The 19,210-nt window shown below is 41.6% G+C and overlaps 2 protein-coding genes across 8 annotated transcripts in view; one reads left to right on the forward strand and one right to left on the reverse strand.

Annotated features, from left to right (window-relative positions):
* On the forward strand, window positions 1-5,827 carry tmem98 (transmembrane protein 98). 3 transcript variants are annotated; one of them, XM_010751244.3, is made up of 7 exons: window positions 1-209; window positions 2,108-2,335; window positions 3,359-3,490; window positions 3,820-3,853; window positions 3,934-4,049; window positions 4,149-4,208; window positions 4,509-5,827. In XM_010751244.3, exons 2-7 carry the CDS (start codon window positions 2,205-2,207, stop codon window positions 4,708-4,710), a joined length of 675 nt encoding a protein of 224 aa, XP_010749546.1. In that variant the 5' UTR covers window positions 1-209; window positions 2,108-2,204; the 3' UTR covers window positions 4,711-5,827. The 3 variants fall into 3 exon arrangements, with proteins under 3 accessions (XP_010749546.1, XP_010749545.1, XP_019114279.1); XM_010751243.3 differs by lacking the exon at window positions 1-209 and adding an exon at window positions 852-1,712; XM_019258734.2 differs by lacking the exons at window positions 1-209; window positions 2,108-2,335 and having other exon boundaries at window positions 2,844-3,490.
* The window catches only part of svilc (supervillin c), a 25,285-nt gene continuing 11,777 nt past the window's right edge, over window positions 5,703-19,210 (reverse strand). For 3 of the 5 annotated variants that reach the window (XM_019258733.2, XM_019258732.2, XM_019258730.2), the window contains 24 exons: window positions 19,040-19,166; window positions 17,308-17,349; window positions 17,140-17,202; window positions 16,010-16,078; window positions 15,833-15,929; window positions 15,626-15,751; window positions 15,347-15,545; window positions 14,145-14,311; window positions 13,943-14,056; window positions 13,714-13,850; window positions 13,107-13,254; window positions 12,584-12,729; window positions 12,275-12,450; window positions 11,097-11,241; window positions 10,690-11,008; window positions 10,427-10,578; window positions 9,747-9,846; window positions 9,451-9,658; window positions 9,232-9,365; window positions 8,989-9,144; window positions 8,644-8,787; window positions 8,440-8,552; window positions 7,026-7,181; window positions 5,703-6,853 (listed from right to left, as the gene is read on the reverse strand). In XM_019258733.2, the coding sequence (XP_019114278.2) occupies window positions 6,764-6,853; window positions 7,026-7,181; window positions 8,440-8,552; window positions 8,644-8,787; window positions 8,989-9,144; window positions 9,232-9,365; window positions 9,451-9,658; window positions 9,747-9,846; window positions 10,427-10,578; window positions 10,690-11,008; window positions 11,097-11,241; window positions 12,275-12,450; window positions 12,584-12,729; window positions 13,107-13,254; window positions 13,714-13,850; window positions 13,943-14,056; window positions 14,145-14,311; window positions 15,347-15,545; window positions 15,626-15,751; window positions 15,833-15,929; window positions 16,010-16,078; window positions 17,140-17,202; window positions 17,308-17,349; window positions 19,040-19,166 (3,328 nt within the window). In that variant the 3' untranslated portion in view covers window positions 5,703-6,763. The remainder of the gene's footprint in view (window positions 6,854-7,025; window positions 7,182-8,439; window positions 8,553-8,643; window positions 8,788-8,988; window positions 9,145-9,231; window positions 9,366-9,450; window positions 9,659-9,746; window positions 9,847-10,426; window positions 10,579-10,689; window positions 11,009-11,096; window positions 11,242-12,274; window positions 12,451-12,583; window positions 12,730-13,106; window positions 13,255-13,713; window positions 13,851-13,942; window positions 14,057-14,144; window positions 14,312-15,346; window positions 15,546-15,625; window positions 15,752-15,832; window positions 15,930-16,009; window positions 16,079-17,139; window positions 17,203-17,307; window positions 17,350-19,039; window positions 19,167-19,210) is intronic. The other 2 variants (XM_019258731.2, XM_027285549.1) reach the window with 2 other exon arrangements.

The following is a 19,210-nucleotide window of genomic DNA, read 5'->3' on the forward strand; positions in this document are numbered from 1 at the left end:
AGATAAGGCTGCTGTAGGTCGCGCGCTCTGAGGTGAAGTCTGATCATCAATCACTCAGCGCGCTCACCGGGCTCGTGGGCTGCTTTCGTGCGCGTACACGCCGCCAGATTTGGAGATGTTGGTGCCGTCTCCGCGCGCCCGGTGGCGGTGAGAAAAAAGTGTGTTTGTGTCTCCCTAAAGGAATTCAACTAAAAGGACAAAATGTTGAGGTAAGTCTGTGGAGACTAAATGTTTGTTTGCTTCATTCAAAGTGCTGCGCGCTGAAAAGTAACTTTCAAACGTTCATCAGACTTTAGTATGATTTATATCTGTCATGATTGAGCTGTAAAAGTGTCAGAAATGGAAACTTTACGCACTGTGTGCGTTACTGTGGTCTGCTGTGTGTTTCTATTGTTTAAGTGACAGGAAATAATACACACGGTGAAACAGGAAAACATAATAATTGTCTGTTTTAATACAGTAATTGAGGCTGAAATGGGACTTACTAATGTTTTCTGTGGTCCTCAAAGTGAGACTCCATTTTTTATTTTTAACGAGCCTTTTGGAGACCACACACAATTATACAGGTGTACTATAAATGAAAAGTACACACCATTACAGCTTTTTAGTTTTTTTCTGTTTTTTGTTTTGGTTTTTATTTCAGAAATTCTTGTGTACCCTTTGTTATTATCAGTATGCATACACACCAGGGTAGTATACTAGCCTACAAATACTCTGTTACAGGTCCTCCACTCATGTACTGTATATACATGTGTAAAAGTACAGGAATATAATCAGCTAAATTTACTTCAAAACCTTTTTATACTGTTACTAGAATCTCGGTCTGACTAAAGCCGTCAAATAAATGTACCAAAAGTACAAGACTTCCCTCTGAAATGTAGTATAAAGTAGCACAAAGTTGACATACTCAAGTAGAAGTATCTCAAAGTTGTACATGAGTAAATCCACTGAGTTACTCCACAACAAAAACTACCATTTTGTTCTCAATTTTCAGTAAAACCAATTTGGCAAGGTCCTCCTTAAAGGCAATCGGCCCAGGATTTCTTTAAAATTGGGTTTAAGGACAAAAAAGACTGAAAGAAATAACTTTTAAGATTGCTGTGTTGTTGCTCTTAATCATCACAGACGACACAGAGGAATGTGGGAGAAACAGCCTGAGTGATAAAGAGTTTTTTTTCAAAAAGCTCTGGTCACTCTTTTGTATATATGTCTGCAGTTATACAGGCCTGTGAAAAGAAAAGGCGTCAGAAAAGCTTTGGGGCAAGAGAGAGACAGGAGAAAGCTCTGTGTGATACGGCGAGTGTAACACAAATTAATCTGATTAAAGAATTACAGCATTCCACTGCAGAAACTCACATAATCATCCAGGCAAAAAATTCAGGTTTACAGTGTTGTAACGTTGGAAGTTCAGCTGCCCTGTGGTCGTTTGTGCTTGTTAACAGCATACAAAACTGTGTCTCCGTTTTATAAATGTCAAGCCTCATTACAAATCAATTATACTGCATCTAGAGAGCTGTCTGGGTAGCTTTCCTCCAGAGAGTTGGCACACATAAGCACAAGTCATCAAATGAGGCAGGGCGGGTTAATGAGTGACTAGGCTGGGCAGAAGGGCAGGTACTCTTTACATGTTCACATAGAGGCTAAACGTGGAAACGCGTCACCTGAATTAAATAGAAGATAATCCAAAAATACTTTACTGTAAACATCAGAAGGTAAGACGTCAAAGTTCTTGGGAGTTTTGTTAGAGTTAATATAATGTTTTTGTTGGTTGTTGTCGCTCCAGTTTAAGGGAAAACCTCTGTATAGCAAACACTGTGTTCTCATTATGCCGTAGCACAAACAAAGGGCAAGTGCACTTCAGCTCTGTATGTACCCAGATAAAGATCAGCTTTATGTGTGCGTTGTAGGTGTGCCACATTTGGAAACGGACAAAACACTGCTGATTGTGTTCTCCATTCTGTTGCCTCAGAGGTGCTTTGTGTTTCAACAAAAATGGAAATCAGGGCGAGATCTCAGAAATATTCTCAAGTGTGGCGATAATGTTCTTTTCTCCGAGTTGCTGTCACCCCAATCCGACTGAAACTACCACTTATTCTCCTCTCCACAGATGAGCGCCCATCCATAATCGAGCTCGGACAATCAGCCGACCCTGATTGGAGTCTTTTCCTCTCAAAATACGAGTCATCGTGGGAGCCGGAGTCGCCATGGAGACAGTGGTGATAGTGGCCATTGGGGTGTTGGCCACCATTTTCCTGGCCTCCTTTATTGCCCTGGTGATGGTGTGCAGACACCGCTACTGTCACCCTCATGACCTGCTGCACCACTTTGACTCCAAGTCAGTGAATCAAAACAAAGAATCTAAATCTGTATCAGTTCAAATGTATTGTAATCTCTAATATGTTCGTTTCTTGGTCTCTATGTGCTCTGCGCAAAGGTTCGGCCGTTAAAATATTCCACCTATTTATTCACTTTATTCATTAATAAATCAAACAGGCATACAACAAAGGTCCCAGTAGCTTCATGGATGGCATCTTAACCCCTAAGCCACATGGTCACTCCATTTGTGTACTTCTGTGTAGAGTAAGAATAGATATGTGTTCCGAGTTTGTGTCATTTTGAAGCAGATGAGTTCAGAAAATGACATGACTAACTTTGAAACACTCTGAGCAAGATAAATTAATCTCTATCTCTGCTAGGGGTGCAGGGGTATGCTCAGGGTGGCCTCAGTGTGTCATCGAGCCACCCTTTAGGACCGCCCAAAAACCCTGGACTGAAAACTGGTGAAAAACTGTTTTAACCTCTAACTCCACATTTCAGTAATATATCGTTCAAAGTCTTTTCACATGTTTCCAGCAACTGTTTCCCAACATATTTAATATGTTTTGAAAGAAATCTCAGAACTTTCTTTACACTGACTTATCTGTTTGCTGTTTTTCCACCGCCTTTTCATCCTATTGATCATCTTTAGACCTTGATCAGTCACCGTATGTTCAATCAATTCCAGGAAGCAAAATAGAAGTTGCAAATCATCTTAAATATGGATTTCATTCTCTACAACCTGCAGACATCTAGTATAAGTTATTCCCTTGAAGCAGACATCAATTTTCTTTAATTTTGCCTCCAGTCTTCTCATGGCTGGATTAACTATATAGGGGGACCCAGGACAAATGTTTGCTATTAGACCCCAATTGATGCCACCACCTCCCATCCAATGCGCTGTGTGGGTTGTGGGTAACAAATCAAGCCATCACCACCTGTGTCCATTTAAATGTAATGAAACTGTGACTTTTAGGGGCCCCTGGGGGTCTGATTGGCAATCCAGCCTTGCTTCCTCTACTTTGCCTGTTCTGTTTTACAGGCCCACAGTGGATCTGATCGGAGCCATGGAGACCCAGAGTGAGCCATCAGAACTGGAGCTGGACGACGTGGTCATCACCAACCCTCACATCGAGGCCATCTTGGAGAATGAGGACTGGATAGAGGACGCCTCGTAAGTGTTATTGGTGGCATTATGACATGACAGAAGAGTTTTCTCTCACTGCTACTACTGTACTTTGTCAGTGATTATGTTGACGGTTGGCGAGTTGGTTTGTTTGCAGAGCACAGAGTGCTGACTGCAGTAAAAAAAACACATTTGATTTGAGAAGCATATTAGAAATTCACTCAGTTATATCGGTACATTCCACATCTTGTGTCTTGAGTCCTAATTAGGAATATGTTGTGTACATGACCTGCACTCAGAATAATAGTGGAAAATGAGTGTTTACGTAAACGTAGTGTCATAGACTGCAGCTAATTCTGTGAATTTCTCTCCAACAGTGGATTGGTCTCTCACTGCATCTCCATCCTAAAGGTAACTGATTTTCTTCCTTGCTTCCTTCAGTCCATTTTTAGTCTCTTTTTATTCACTGAGACATAACACCTCCACCACAGATCTGCCACACTTTGACTGAAAAGCTAGTTGCCATGACAATGGGTTCAGGGGCAAAGGTCAAAGCACCGGCCAGCCTGAGTGACATCATCACTGTGGCCAAACGGATCAGCCCGAGGTAACGCGCACCACAACTCGATTCACCACAACTCAAAATGAACACATTACAGACTCAGACTGACCAGCTTCCCCACATCATCACTGTCCCATCTCGCAGGGTGGACGATGTGGTCAGATCCATGTACCCTCCTCTGGATCCAATCCTCCTGGACGCAAGGTAATCACATTTCTTGTTTTGTGATAGCTTCATGCAAAGATCTATTAATGTGATTGATTAGGGATCTGTAAGAGCCGAAGAGGAGTGAGCACTAGACTTGATTTATCCATAATGTAATAACTTTTGATATATATAGAGATAGAGACAGTAATACAAATGCTCAAGTGTCACAGCAAATTGATGCTACCAGGAAAACTTTTTTTTCCTTTACTTTTAAGAAGCTGTCTTTTTAAGAAATAAGTGTTTTTCAGCCTAAAGAGCCAGTTTAAAAAATCTATTTGTCCCTTTCTTCCTCCTCAGGGCCACAGCTCTCCTGCTTTCAGTCAGCCACTTGGTACTGGTTACTCGCAATGCCTGTCACATGTCCGGCAGTATGGACTGGATCGACCAGTCGCTTCATGCAGCCGAGGATCACATGGTGGTTTTGCGTGAGGCAGCCCTGGCCTCTGAACCGGAACGAAGCATACCTGGAGCTGACGCACAGAGAGAACACGCCATCTAGAGCAAATGCAGATTATAAAACACAAACAAGAGGGTGTGAAAATAAGTCAATTTTTTCCTTGAGGTGCCTTTTTTAAAAATTCGGCACACAGTTGACACTTAAGGCACATATTCTGCCAGACGGTATTGGAAAGGCACCCAAACTCATTACCCAAATACGTCTGAGCAGTAAAGAGGCGATGCAGGGACTTCATTCTGTCCCTAGAATTTTTTTCTTTAGCATATTTGCACCAAAAAGTGCCACAGCCACATCGTAATACCTCTAAAGTAGATGTCACATATTCAGATACAGGTAGGTTTTTCTATATGTCATCCTGCAGCAGGTCTTTTCAGAGTTAGTCTATTTAAGAGGTAAGCTGCCTGCAAGTGAAAAGGCCATTGGAAATTTCTTCCCGAGTGCACCATCAACCCAGCGGTAGGCCTAAATCCAATCTCGCCTGCACTGCACAGTCACATGGAGGCTTAGTCAACTAATCCATTTTGAGGAAAATAACACCCAGTTAGCCAGTGAACCCAAAGGGGCTCCAACTCAGTGGACCAATGGAAGACCAGACTGGCTTATTTACAATTTGTGGGGTCAGCATGACTTGTGGAACATCCCTCAGATGCTCTTACACTGTCAAAATCACCGATCTGTAAGAGACCAGCAGCTGCAGTTTCAGCAGCACGGTCAAAGTTTTTTCCAGTCGAGTGGAAAAGCTGGTATCCCTTCTTCATTTTATCCAGGCTAGCAGCATGTTTCTCTGTCGGTAAATCACTTTAGCGCACACTGAAATATCTCAACATCTACTGGATGGGTTGCCACAAATCTTTAAACATTCCTGGTTCCCAGAGGATGAACCCTAAAGACTTTAATGATCCCCTTAACTTTACTCTAACGCCACCAGCAGGTTCAAGTTAAATTTGTCCAGTACACTAATTTAATGACATTTCCATCAGCCTGAATTTTGTTAGCATGCTAAGACTCGAAACAATAGTGCAAACATTATCCCTGCTGAATATGAGCACGTTAGCATTGTTATTTTTAAGTACAGAGTACCCAGAGCACCTAGCTGGCTGTACGAAGTCAGTGCTACACAGTGAGTCATGAAACACTTTTCACTGGCAACAAACTGTTTTTTAAAAAAAAACCTCAAATGAATTATCAAGTTCACCTGTAAGAGCTGTTTTCCATCTGCATGTGGCCAAGAAGAATGATATCACAAAGACATTTTAAACAAAGCACCATTATCTGTTAAGCCATGTTGTGAGAATGTATTTGTTGATTGAGTTGAAGCAGAGTTAGTGTGTTGCTTTGGGACAGAGGGATGATATCGGAGCACCTGCTCCTCCAGGCATAGTTAATAGTGAATAATAAGGCATTACCCACAGCCACAAATAACACATGGGCTTCAATACACATGGCACAAACCTTTGTACACACGATGCTGGCAGATAAATCAACACATTAGCACATTGTATGACACGTGACTGTAAAATAGATGATGGAGTCAAACATGCTTATTGTTAAAATTTCAGTGACAATCAGGAACAAAAGCAGCTTTTACTTTGAAATCTGAAATCACACCGCAGCTCTGAGTGCACAGAGATGTTTTGATGGATCAATCGAGGAGGAAGCATTTAGAAAGTGGACAGCCTTTTATTTTTATTTTTTTCTTGTTTACATTTTTATTAGCATTGAATTATTTTGTAAGCACTCCTTTGTTTTCTCATCCATATCCCACAGCTTGTTACTGATGTCCTTCCCTCACTCCCACACACCTTTTCTTTTTTCTTTTTTTTTGTTTATCTTTCTTTATTTGTACAGATAAAATGAAGTTTCATAGGAAAATGTGTTTTTGCTCTGAACAATAGCTACGGAGAAATCCATGTCTGATAAAAAGTCCACACACTCGTACTAATTTGACATAAATAAAAGTGAATTTCTTTCCTATTTTTATGACGTTGTGAGCAGTCCTTTGTGCAGCAACATGATGCAAATATCCCCCTGCCATCATCCCTTCTCGGTGGAGGAGGAAGTCCCTGCCGCAGGAGCGTCCTCCAGTTTTTGCTGTCTAGTTAAGCAGCCCTTTGCTTTTCTTCAGATCAATTTGCTTCCAGCTTGGGAGAGAGGCGTATTCATCTCTCTTCATTTCCAAAATGGTCTGAAACATAATTGTACTGATTTATTTATGGAGGATGGACGATGTAAAAATCAATTCACGTAATAAAATATAAATGTTAAAGTTTAAACTAAACTTCCTCTCAGGATTTATCATCAGATTATAAACGTGGGCGTCTGTTAAGATGTGACTGCATGCTGCTCTGTCAGGTTACCTGGAAGTCTTGATCGGACAGGTAGACCTCCAGGTGCTGGGGGTTCACCCCTTCAGGTAAGGGGCTCCGCAGCAGGTCTTCCAGAGGGTATTGGGTCTTCATGAGCTGGGCCAGGGCGTCCTGCACCAAGGTCAGCTTCATCCGCCCCGCATTGCCCTGACACACATCAAAAACAACCAGGGAAAGAGACAGAGAAGTGGCTATTGTGATTATGTTATGTTGTAGATTTACTTGAGGAGGTAACTTCAGTAAAATACTTTACCCTAATACCTCCAAAGAGCCTCCAAAGACCCAAATGAATTGATATTACAATAAACATTTCACAGAGATAACTCCAAGAATACGTTTTCAATTATTCCAACCAGAACTTTGTCCTTGTCTGTGTCTTAAAATCCAAAATGCTCTGTTCAGGGACTGACAATTCTATCTGACAGAAAAGCTGAATCATTAATGTGGCATCATCCATCTAATTAAATTCTTTCAGGTGTCTGTGCCCTTTAAAGCACAGTGACCCCCTTTCATGTTCTTATTCAATGATGTGGGCGATAGATTCCTGCACTCAGATGAAGAAATACTTCATAGAAAAAAATAAATTGATGAAGCAGAAAATCAGAGTCAAAGGAAGAAAAATCATTGCAGGTTTTATAGACTGTATTTATGTCACTGCAGCCAATGAAGAACCTGAAAATACTGGTAGAAGAATATGTTTCATTACAGATGATGGCACACAGTCTTTTCTTCTTTAGATATCCGCAGATCAGAGACTACTTTAATAAAGAAATTAAAGAAACAGAAGGTAGACGGTAGAAACTTTTCAATAGATTCATCCATTCATTCATTTAACAAACATCAAATATACAACAGTCTAAATAACTGGGGGGCAGATTCTGGTCTGGGGATCTGAAGGTGATATTTGGTATATCAACTCAAAGAGGCTCTTTCAGAAGAACTTAATACCATATTTTGTGACTGAAACTTAAATGTATTCAAACAAGTTTTCAGGGACAGGATGAACGTTAGAGACAGTGACTCACTCGCTTTCAATTTTTTTGGGCCCTTTTCTTGCCTTTAATTTTTTTCACATTTCAAAGAAATAATGATTTCTTTTCAACAGAGCTTGACAAACTTGTAGCTCAGGATGAATGCATCTTTAAAACTCCACCAGCCTCGAACAAAGGGTGACTAGACAGCAACTGTCAATAAAATAAACTGTATGTAAATACTGACCTTTACTTAAGACTACAATATGATCAATGCGTGGAATACTGGGAAAAAATTGACAGTATGTCACTACGACTATAATGTCAGCCTCTATCTTTTGCCTAAAAATGTCAATAAAAATAAAGTTACTGAACTATGCATCAAACATCTGGTCTTGTTTCTACATGATCATATAACTGCATGGTGCTTGTACCTGTGTGTGGGGTCCCAGGCTCTTCTCCCAGCGGGGGAACACATTAGTGAAGGTGAGAGGTTCTGACCCCTCAAAGATGAGGTAGGCCTGTGGTGGGCGTCTTGGGTTCATCTCTAGAATACAGAGAAAAATCATCACAGTTTTGAACAAAACAACCAGAGTACCTCATTTCTGAGCTGTTTCTGTCGATCATCTTCCTCCTACCTTTGCAGTACTGCAGCGCCGTCTGCATGGCACACCTCCTCTCGTTATGCCAGCAGCTCCAAGCTGAAGCCGCGCTCTCGGTCTGTTCGGGCTGACCCCTCTGCCACAGGTAGACCTCTAGACGGTTGTCGAGCAGGAACAGGGCTGGAGGACAGACAAGAAAGATAGCAGATTTATTCGACAAGCAAGTGGAATTCGATTAGATTAATATTAAATAAAGTTCAACTTTGATGTTCCTGTGGGATGTTTTGGTTTTCGCAGCAAGAACTAAAGGATACAGTAGTGAATTTTGTTTTGAAAAGACGTATATGACAAATAAAACAATGAAGTTGAGTGTGCTCTCACCAGGCTGTGGTACAGAGTACAGACTCTCCTGGACAAAGGGCATTGCCATCACAAGTCCTGGCAGCCTCGTTGGACTTTGCAGCTCTTCGGCCCGGAAACTCCCAGAGGCGGCGCTCAGGTGGAAGAGGCGAGGTGTGAAGTTATACTTTCCTGGATCTGACAGACGACCGACATGCACGGTTTTCCACTATGATTTTAAAGCTTGCAGGGCTGTGAGAAACAAAAGTAAGTGTTGTTTTCTACCTTGCAGCATGCAGTCGTAGGCCTTCCTGTCCATCTGTCCCAGTGCTGTCCAGAAGTCTGCAGGTTCTGAACCTTCATCCACTACTTGCACCTTCACAGGTCTGCTTTGACTGAGACCCAACTCTGGTGGACACCTGATAGACACATAAACCTTCAGCATTAAAAGCATTACTGCTTCCTATAGTTTTTTTCAAAGCCTGACCAGTGTGAGCGACTTACATTTGAGTGAGACGCTCCACTGCCCTCTTGCTGACCTCCCTGGAGCTGGTATGAGCCTTACAGCCAGTCCAGAGATACAGCACCCCCTGCTGGCTGTTAAGAAGAACAACAGAGCCCCTGGACCTGAGACCAGCACAACCGCAATCCACCTCTAACAGAGAGCCCTCCTCTGGTAGCTCTCCTCGCACACAGAACAAACGCCACTCTGCTGAAACAGAGGGACAAGAATAATTCTCATAAGTCACATGACAAAAACAAAATAAATACAGGAAGACACAGATATGTCCTTACTGCACCTGCATTAGAGGCCTCCTCTCGCTTGCCCTTGTGAATGACCAGACCTCCCTGGAAAAGCTGCAGGAAACAGGGGGGTTCCTTCCCCTGAGGTACCACCACCTTCAGAAACAAACACAAAGGCTGTAAACAACAACAGTCCTGCTGCAGGGGAACGGAACATGTCAGCATATAGTTCTGAGTTCTTCAATTCAATACTTAAAGAGTAATGCTGTATTCAATTTATTATAGTAACGGTATAAATAAAGGCTCTGTGTTTAACTTTTCACAGGTGTATATATATATTTGCAATAAGATAAAATAAAGTGAACACAGCTATAGTAAAGAATGGTTTCTTTCAGTGTTTTATTATTATTGCATAATGTGAAAGGATGCATGAAAGTGTCACCCATAATATACAGAAAGAAGAAGCCAAATGGAACATTTTTATAATGTTTAATATTAAAAAGAAACACTCCTCTGCATATTATTAACTTATTACTGCTGTTGGTTTACACTGTGTGTATTTTTCACATAGCCTCTTGTACTGCACTTTAACTAAAGTCATGAAGTAAATGAGTAAAATCATGTTTTTTTCCATCAAAACTGTGGTGAAATAAGAAGTTTATATGCCACTATTGGAAGTGTTCTTGCAGTGTTTTTACTTTAGGTTGAAGTAGATCATTTATTCTGTAGACCTTACCTGTGACTCTTCGTGGTTGTTCATCCCAATGGACAGGAAAGCAGCAGTGTCCCGCCCGCTGACACAGGAGTGACGTCCTCTCCACAGGAACAAGGCAGTGTTTTCTTTCTGTGCGGGAACTCTGCTACTCTCATCAGGACAGTTTATGGCATCTACAGCAGAGGAAAAACAGATTATCATTGAACTGAATGGTGAAAAAATGATTTTGCTCTTGCTCAAATGGCTCTAAAGAGTTCACGTATTATATCATGAATGTTACTGACCAACAGTGTTGATGCTGTATGTCCAGCGGATGACGTAGGAGTCTCCTTCGTGAAGCTGTCCGGTGCTCTCAACGGGAATTTCACTGTCGTCAAACTCCTGGACGTGCCAGGTGTCCACAGCGACTGTTTTCAGCTCCATCTGACCTCCTTCTTCCAACGTGATGACTCCATGCCCCCTCTGGACATCAACCCCAGCCAACACATTGTGGACCAAGCCGTCTCCTTCCACTGACTGACCTGACACCAGAGCTTTGGCGTCACAAGCACTCAGGGGATCTGATGATGGGGACATGGGCTGAGGAGACTGAACTGGGATGGGCTGTGACAACACACGAAGGTAGGAAGAAGTTAAAAGAGCTCAAGAATTGTTTCTGAATTTTGTTGAAAGGTTAAACTGTGAGATGAACCTGTGTCTCGTTGTTCACTGGAGCAACGTCCTCCTTGTCTCCAGTCTTCCCCGTCCAGTCCAGGAACTTCTCTCTGAACAGAGCTGTCTCATTTTGCTCGGAGACACAACCAAACAACGCCCAGCTGGGACGCCCCTCACCAGTCCTGAGGATACATTTTATTTCATATTATTAGAGATTAAGTCTAGTTTTAGCTTTACAGAGAACACATTTTCAGTATGGCATCAAGAACAAATAGAAGAAGTCACTATTAACTGTTTTAATGTCCTTAAAGGTCCAGTGCGTAAGATTTAGGGGGCTCCATTTACAGAATATGGTAGAAATTGAATATAATATGAATATAATATAATAGCAAACGGATCAACTCTCATGTAATCATATCAAATGCATGTGTACAGTCCATATTTACCACTGTGGTATAACTAAAACACTAAAATACCAAATTCTACACAATGTTGCTTTAATGCAGCAAAACAAATATTTTATAAAAATCTGCCTCAAACTTTATAGCAGCAGTTTGGAGAACTGTTTCTTGCACAGAGTCCGGACCTGATCCCCGTACAACACTGTTTGGGATGAACTGGAACACTGACTGTGAGCCAGACCTTATCGCACTAATGCTCTTGAGGCTGAATGGGAGCAAATCCCTGCAGCGGAGAGCCTTCACAGAAGAATGGAGGCTGTTATAGCAGCAGATTAACACCCTCTGTTTTGCTATAAGATGTTCAACAATCACAGATGGTGTAACGTTCAGGCGTCCACTTACTTTTGCACAGTGTGCTGCAGCTTCTGTCCACTTGTTTGAATTTCCAAACAACTGTCTTTTGCCAGCTGCAGCATGTCTGTGTCTAATGTGGATACGCTGAGATTTTACAGGATGCCATGTGGACACGTTGCTTGTATTCTGGGGTTTCTCCATGTGCTGTATCGAATTATAAGCCATTTGCTTTGGTTTTACAGCACTTACTGAAGACCTGCTGCAGACATCTGAGGGTGTTGCTTCACGCACGGTAAACTTAATGCCGCATGTAGTGTTGAATTACATCCAACGCCTTTATTGTGTCAACTCCAATGCTTAATACGTGTAGAAAATATTTACAGCTGTACTTCACTGTTTCTGTAATGTGTGTGTATTATTGATTGGACTGAAAGCCTCACTGCCTGCAGTGTAAACTCACCGCGGCATGCTGGGGTTACACTGTGTGGGATCCAGTGGATTGACTCGACAGTTGCTGTAGTCATAAGCTCCAGCCCACACTTGGTGAGTCAGCTGGAGAGCAACAGTCCTCCTGCTGAGGGAAACATCCTGTCCATGCCACAAGTACACCTCACTGCCGAAATCAAACACAAGGGCCTGGACATACACACACACACACACACACATATCATCATCAGCTATTCAAAGAGACTTGGAAAGACACAAAACAAATTATAGAGAGCACATAATCAAAAACAAGAAACAAGAGAATCTAGAAGGGACCTCAGACCTCAGAGGAGCCCAGCAGGGAGATACTAGGGATGGAGGCCCAGGCCTGTTCAAGGGGCACCAGTCTGTTATCCACCAGCCTGTACACACAGTTGGACTCCACCACCCCCCGCTCAAAGAGCTCATCCTCCTCTTCTGCACTTGCTCCTGCACAGAAAAGCAAACAGAAAGCCATGCTGTGCAGTCCAACACAGATCCAGCAGATCATTTAATCTTATTTTTCCAGTTGTCGCTTTTGTTGACATTTAGTTGTGATGTGATTACACCCCCTGTGAGCCACATCAGATGAATTGTGAATTTGGCTTGTTCAGCGTGAGGTGGAGAGGGACGGAAACTCAAGGCCAATTACATTCAGCGAATGATTAGGTGGCCAGATGGAGAGAAGCAGGTTGGGAATTTTGCCAGGACACCGGGGAACACCCCTGCTCTCTGCGATAAGTGCCATCTTTACTGAGTCAGGACCTTGAAAATAATAAACACAGTAGCCTGAAAACAATTTACTCCTGGAGAAATGGACCTCTAACCTCTGTATTGCGCCCTTCCTCCTAGACGGCTCCAGAAGTCTGCAGCCAGGCTGCTGTCACAGTTCAGCCCCTCCTCCAGCTGGACGACCTGGGAGGCATGACAGCCGAGATCCCTCTGACTCTGGATGGATGATGCCAGCTCAGAGGCCTGAAAAACAAAATTAGCAATTTCTATCACAGAATAGGCTCATACCAGAAAAACGTATGATTCATACATATGATATGATGATATGATTATTTAAATAGGGTGACAAAACAAGGGGGAAACATGTTGTATGCAGACATTTGCAGTGTTTAGTGAAACATTCTGGAAAATAAACTTTGTAAACCTACAAATTCTGCATGTTTAATGCTTCATAAAGGAGAACATAAATGTAACCTGGGAGCAGAAAGCATCACAAAGCAACAGTATCACCTCCAGAAACAGTGTTAATGTGTTTTACTGCTGCTCTGAATGCATTTTATGCTCTAAACGCCTTTTAGGGCATCAAGTGCCAACTTTATATGCCATTTTCTGAATGTTAATTAGGTAGTTTTCATGTCATCTAAGCATATGATAATGAACAAAATGTCTTAGTCTGATAACGAATGAAAAAAAGGATAGTACCTTGGCTTTCTCTTGTTCATTGGCAAACTCCCCGTTCCACAGGATGCAGTGTTCCGGAGTGACCAGCAGGAAGCAGTCTCCGCTGTTCAGCGACCGCACTGACGGCTCCGCCAGGCGGACCTGGATATGCCGCCTACCTGTCACCATAGGCACGAGTTAATATAAAAATCCTCAACACAAACACATCATCATATTGACACAAACACACACAAACTAAATCTTTTCTGACCTTTGATGTGAATGAGCATCAGGTTGCTGAATGGAGGATAAGACTTTGCACTATCTGAGGAAGAGATGACGTCTTCTGATCTGGTGTGATGTGACTCAGAGGAGTTCTTGCACTCTGGGAAAAACAAACAAGACGGAAGTTAATTAATAAAGACAAAATAAAATGAAATGAATGAAATTTAAAAAAAAATATCCCCTCTCACTCTTCTCTGCTTGGTTTGCCTCCTCAGAAGATGTGTTCACTCTCTCTCCCATGTAGTCCTGCCTGATGTCATCTCTGGCAGCCAGAGCCCTCAGAGGGTTTCTGGAGCCCTGAGTCCGACGGGACGGACGCACCGAGCGCCTGTGCTGTGCTACTGCTGAGGTCAGTCTGCACCAGATGCACACACACACACACACACACACACACACACACACACACACAGAAAGGATTTAATTTTGAGACATGAATCAGGTTTCTGATGTTTTTTAAAATTTGTTTACTGATATTGTCAATGTTTTGATTATTGATGTTATTGATTTGAGTGATTATCAAAATTGGGTCACATGGAAATGACACTAAGCTGACTGAAGCACCTATTTACCTGTGTGTGAAATGTGTGAGTCTCTTTTGTTGACCGTAACTTTCTGTTTGATCACTGTGATTACCTCACTTATGATAAATTGAGTTTTTCCATTAATAAATGTTATTAAATGCATTCTTTTGTCAGTGCGTCACAAAGACCAGGCTCTTTGTTTGTTTTCCTGACGCTGCTACAATATTTGACAGCTAATGGTCCATTCATTTTCCATAATCGCTTATTCTTATCAGGGCTGCGGGGGACTGCCACTGGGCAAGACGGGTGGTACGTTATGGACCAAGTGATTTTTGAGAGTAAAGACATGACTCACTGTAAAACAGCTGCCAGGATAAAACATTTAGGTTGACCCAGCGATCCTTTTCCAAAACAATGAATTATCTGTTTGACTGACATATAAATATCTATCCCTCTTTAATTCATGTATATCAATGAATAATATCTCAAATAGCATAATATTGTCACCATCAGTGGTGAACTGCTGTTGGCTAATTCAGCGAGTGAGGGAGGGGTACACTAGTTTCATTTTTCCATGAGTCATATTTTAGGACAAGTGTTTCTTAGAAGTTTGATGTAAAATATGATATGATACAAATATGAATATGAAAATATTGTCAATATCTCTGTGATATTAGGGATGTGGTGCAATTTATCCTCATAAATTCATTTTCATTTTTTGGAGCCAATAACAGACTATAGACAATTTGTGAACTATTAATTTATCTCAACAGAAAACATTTATAAACAGATGGTTCCTCCACCACTGCTGAATATTCGCAATGTGTATACTGTATATGCCAATAATCTGTGGTAAAAACCAAACTCACATGGGTGTGTTGGTCTGGCAGATGATGCCCAGGTCCTGCTCGCTCTCTGTGGCAGCAACCCCTCCACAGGGTGGGGGTGCGCAGGCGGACGGGTGTGACTGATCTCTGTAGAAACCTCCATCAAACGTGTTTGATTCAACCACAGTCGTCGCCTCCTTCACCTCACATGAAGCCGCTGAGAGCGTAGAGCTCTGTGAAGCTGCAGGGCAGGGGGACGGGACAGGAAGTCTTAACTTTAAATACTTCAGACTTTAACAACTTACGTCAGCATGATCTTACCTTCAAACACCATCACAGACCGAACAGAGAATTCTGTTGAGCAAACACCTTCACATGTTGCAGCTTCAGTGGACTGTCTCTTGTTGTGTGAGGCATCATTTCTGTCTGATTCTGGAGATCCAAGACCTAACAAGGTAGAAACACAGCAGGCACAAGTCAGAGATTTTAAGAGTAAAGAGGGTGAGTAAAGAGATCAAGTAAACTCACCTCTCTTGGCCATTCGTCCGGTCTCTTGCTCGTTTCTCTCCTGCTGTGAGTTCATTTCTTCAGCATTGTCTGTCTGAAGTTCATCCTCAATTCCCGTCTGACATCGCCAGAAAACGGATGTGTTAATGTGAGATTTAAAGATCAAACATATTTAAATATCTAAAGAAATGATGTCACCTTCTGTCTCCACTGAGGCTGAGTCTTGGTAGGAGAGGAGACTTCTTGTGCCTCAAAGGACAGACTCGTCTGAGAGTGAAAAGAGAATAACATGGATTATGAGGTAACAGTTGAGTTCTTTAGTGTAAGAGAGTGAACTTCATGTTAAAAAGCCCAACTTCACAGCAGAAATAGAAGAGAAGAAGTCAATTTCCCGTTCATGACAACTGTACTGAGGTTTTTTTTTTTATATAACTCGCCCGTTCAAATTCTATAACATATACAGTCTTAAGGTTATGCATCATTTAGAGCGTAGTTGCTTTGATTGACAGGTGTGTGCCAACACAGGCGGCTTATTTAAACAGCCAGGCTTCGTTCAGGCCCTCCTCAGCTCCACCACCCCAAATCTTCACCTATTTTTAGATGAGGCTGACAAGTACTGCAAAGATGGCAGCAGCCAGAGCCACCACACCACCTCTGAGCTTTACAATGGGTCTTCAGAAGCCTGTGGGCGATGTTACAGACACACCATCCATGTTTTATACAGTCTATAAGTACAACTTATTTGTATGAATTTTAATATTTTTTTGTGTGTTTATGTGGCTAAAGTAAAGCAAGTAAAAGCAATTTGAAAGATATATTAGCACATTTACAGGAAGACTGCTTAACTTGCAGCGAGCACATGTCATGCTCAACCAGAAATACATCAGTCAAATCCAAAATATGACAGCAGGAGACACTCACTGTGTCTGAAATTATAATTCAATTTATTATTTGAGCACCATGCAAAGCTTTTTTGTAACTAGTTTCTTCAATAGTGTTGCAGGTTGTTACAAAAACAAAGCAGGTAAGGTTAGGTGTGTCCTAATGACATGTTTTGTTTTTTTTTTAGATACCCTCAAGTGTACGAGAACTATGAGAGACAACACAGAGAGTGAGAAGAGGGAGCTGCGATGTCTCACTTCAGGAAAAGAATCATTTTCACACAAACACACTCGGCGGGTGACAGAGTTGTCTCGTTAGCGTGACTGAAACTCCATACGTCATCTGTAAAAGTCAAAACCACCTGATAAAACTTTTCACTGCATACAAGAGCACTGCAAACCCCAAAAAAGAAGCAGTGATTCGTCCGCCATGCAGCAAACAATTACCTGATTGAAACACATGATATATTGGGGCGTGCTGCTAGAAAAGACAGAGGCAAAAACGGGTTCCTGGGAGAGAGAAGGAATTAAAAAAGAGAGGAAAGCTAAAGTTGTTGTAAAATTAGAGATAGAGATTATAATTGAGCTTTAAAAGGATCTGTGTTGAACACTTACCCAGCACTGAGGGCTGACACGCTCCACATTATCTGTCTCTTCCTACAGGGGGCAGTATGCAGGGAAACAGACGGGGTAGATAATAAAACAAATGACAGGGATTACATTAAAACAATGCTGAAAGTAAAAAATAAAGCAGATATTAATAGAGCAGGAAAAGATGATTAAAATGAATACACACATATACATGCACGCATCACAGTGGTGCAGCTGATATCATGAGGTCCTAAAAGGGTTGACATCAAACCACCAGATTAATAAGTCTGTTTACATTCCTCATCCTGTTCAGAGACAGTCAAACCCATCACAGTGCATAAACACTAACTGGTCTGCATATATTCCCCAGTAACTTGAGTCTGATCTCAAGACATTTGCACCTACCAAATCCAGAGTGCTGTTGCTAAGAGATGCTGTATCTGGTTTCATTGGAATGACAAATACACCGATCTAACCGTCGCCCACTTGCAGGAAGAGTGAACCCAACGTGCAAGTTTCTCCACACTGTGACATTTTATTAATTTGTAAATATGATTCAAGCTGCTTTATGGACAGCAAAGTGCAGTTTTTGTTGATGCCAGTGGAACCTCGTGCTCTCCTGAAGACTAAATGTTACTGATGCACAGGAGGAGATTAGGTCTGTGCAGCAGAAGAAATGATTTATAGTATAGCAGAATTTTATTTTGCTTTACAAAACAGAAATCATGGCATTACTTCTGGGTGCTATGATGTAGGCCAAATAGTCGCTGTTTCAGGTCACTGACTCAACAGGTTTTCATGATATGACATGAAAGCAGCCTGTGTTTTATATAATCGTGACAAATTTCTGTATTTGAAAGAAACTGCGGAAAGTAAAAACAACTGGGAATTTCAGACCACATAAAAATACATTATACTGATGCTGCTGGCCTCATCAACATATCAAGACACATTTTTTGTAATAATCTCTGTATATTGGACATTTTCTTTATACTTTGCACAAAGTTTGCACATTCCATCTTCTTTGTTTCAAACACTTTAGAGCTCATTCCTAAAAAACAAAACACACATATACAGTATTTGGCATATTTTTTTCTATTATATATTCATGTTCTGTGACTGTTATGCACCAAAATACAGTTCAAATACAAATGCAAATACAAAAACCTCATTTGGTTGTGCACATGCAAAAACCTTGTTGTTGTCATTTCTTCAGAACACATCAAATCAAAGTTGTGTGTCATTTTAAAGGTTTTACTTATGATGTATTTGCTTCTTTAAAACATGATTAATGTTGAATATCTGTTTTTTAGGAGATCATTAACTGTAAACAATAGTTTAGGAGCTCAGCAAAAGCAGCAGCCTTTATGTGGTTTTATAGGCAAAAACAGTCAGCACATCACTCAGATAATACTTGAAAAGAATAACAACATTTTGGCAGCCTGACTGTCTGAATGATCTGAGAGAATTTAGTGAGTAAATCAAACAGAAACTTTAAAAGTGATGGGGGCAAATGAAGGATTTTGAAAAGAGAATTACACCCTTTCAAAAAATGTTGGAGAGCTACAGAAATAAACAAGAGTGACCTGAAAGGCAGCGATGTGTGTGGTGGCCTGTGGTGGTCAGGGTTTAGTCTGTGTTAGATAAAAACCACCAATGGAAACCTGTTGACTCTACAGCTCGACTCAATTTATCCCTCTCCGCTGACAGTCTGAAACCCACTGTGGACTCTCAAAGGATTAGAGACACATCTTACCTGACTTCTGCTGGTGTTGTTCGCCGCCTGCAGTTTAACGGTGTCATCTACCAGTGTGACCTGAACGTGTCCCCTGACTGTGGTGTCTTCATTCATCTTCCTCACACTCTCTGCCTCGGTCTGTTGCCTTTCGGACAGATCACATAGAATATAAACCAGGATCAGAGAAAA

The sequence above is a fragment of the Larimichthys crocea genome, chromosome XII (assembly GCF_000972845.2).
Source record: "Larimichthys crocea isolate SSNF chromosome XII, L_crocea_2.0, whole genome shotgun sequence".
Classification (NCBI taxonomy): Eukaryota; Metazoa; Chordata; class Actinopteri; family Sciaenidae; genus Larimichthys; species Larimichthys crocea.

Coding starts and splice junctions, on each gene's coding strand:
- tmem98 (XM_019258734.2), top strand. CDS start 3,168: ATGTTTGCTATTAGACCCCAATTGATGCCACCACCTCCCATCCAATGC. Junction 3,491..3,819: donor GACTGGATAGAGGACGCCTC/GTAAGTGTTATT, acceptor TCTCTCCAACAG/TGGATTGGTCTCTCACTGCA. Junction 3,854..3,933: donor ACTGCATCTCCATCCTAAAG/GTAACTGATTTT, acceptor CCTCCACCACAG/ATCTGCCACACTTTGACTGA.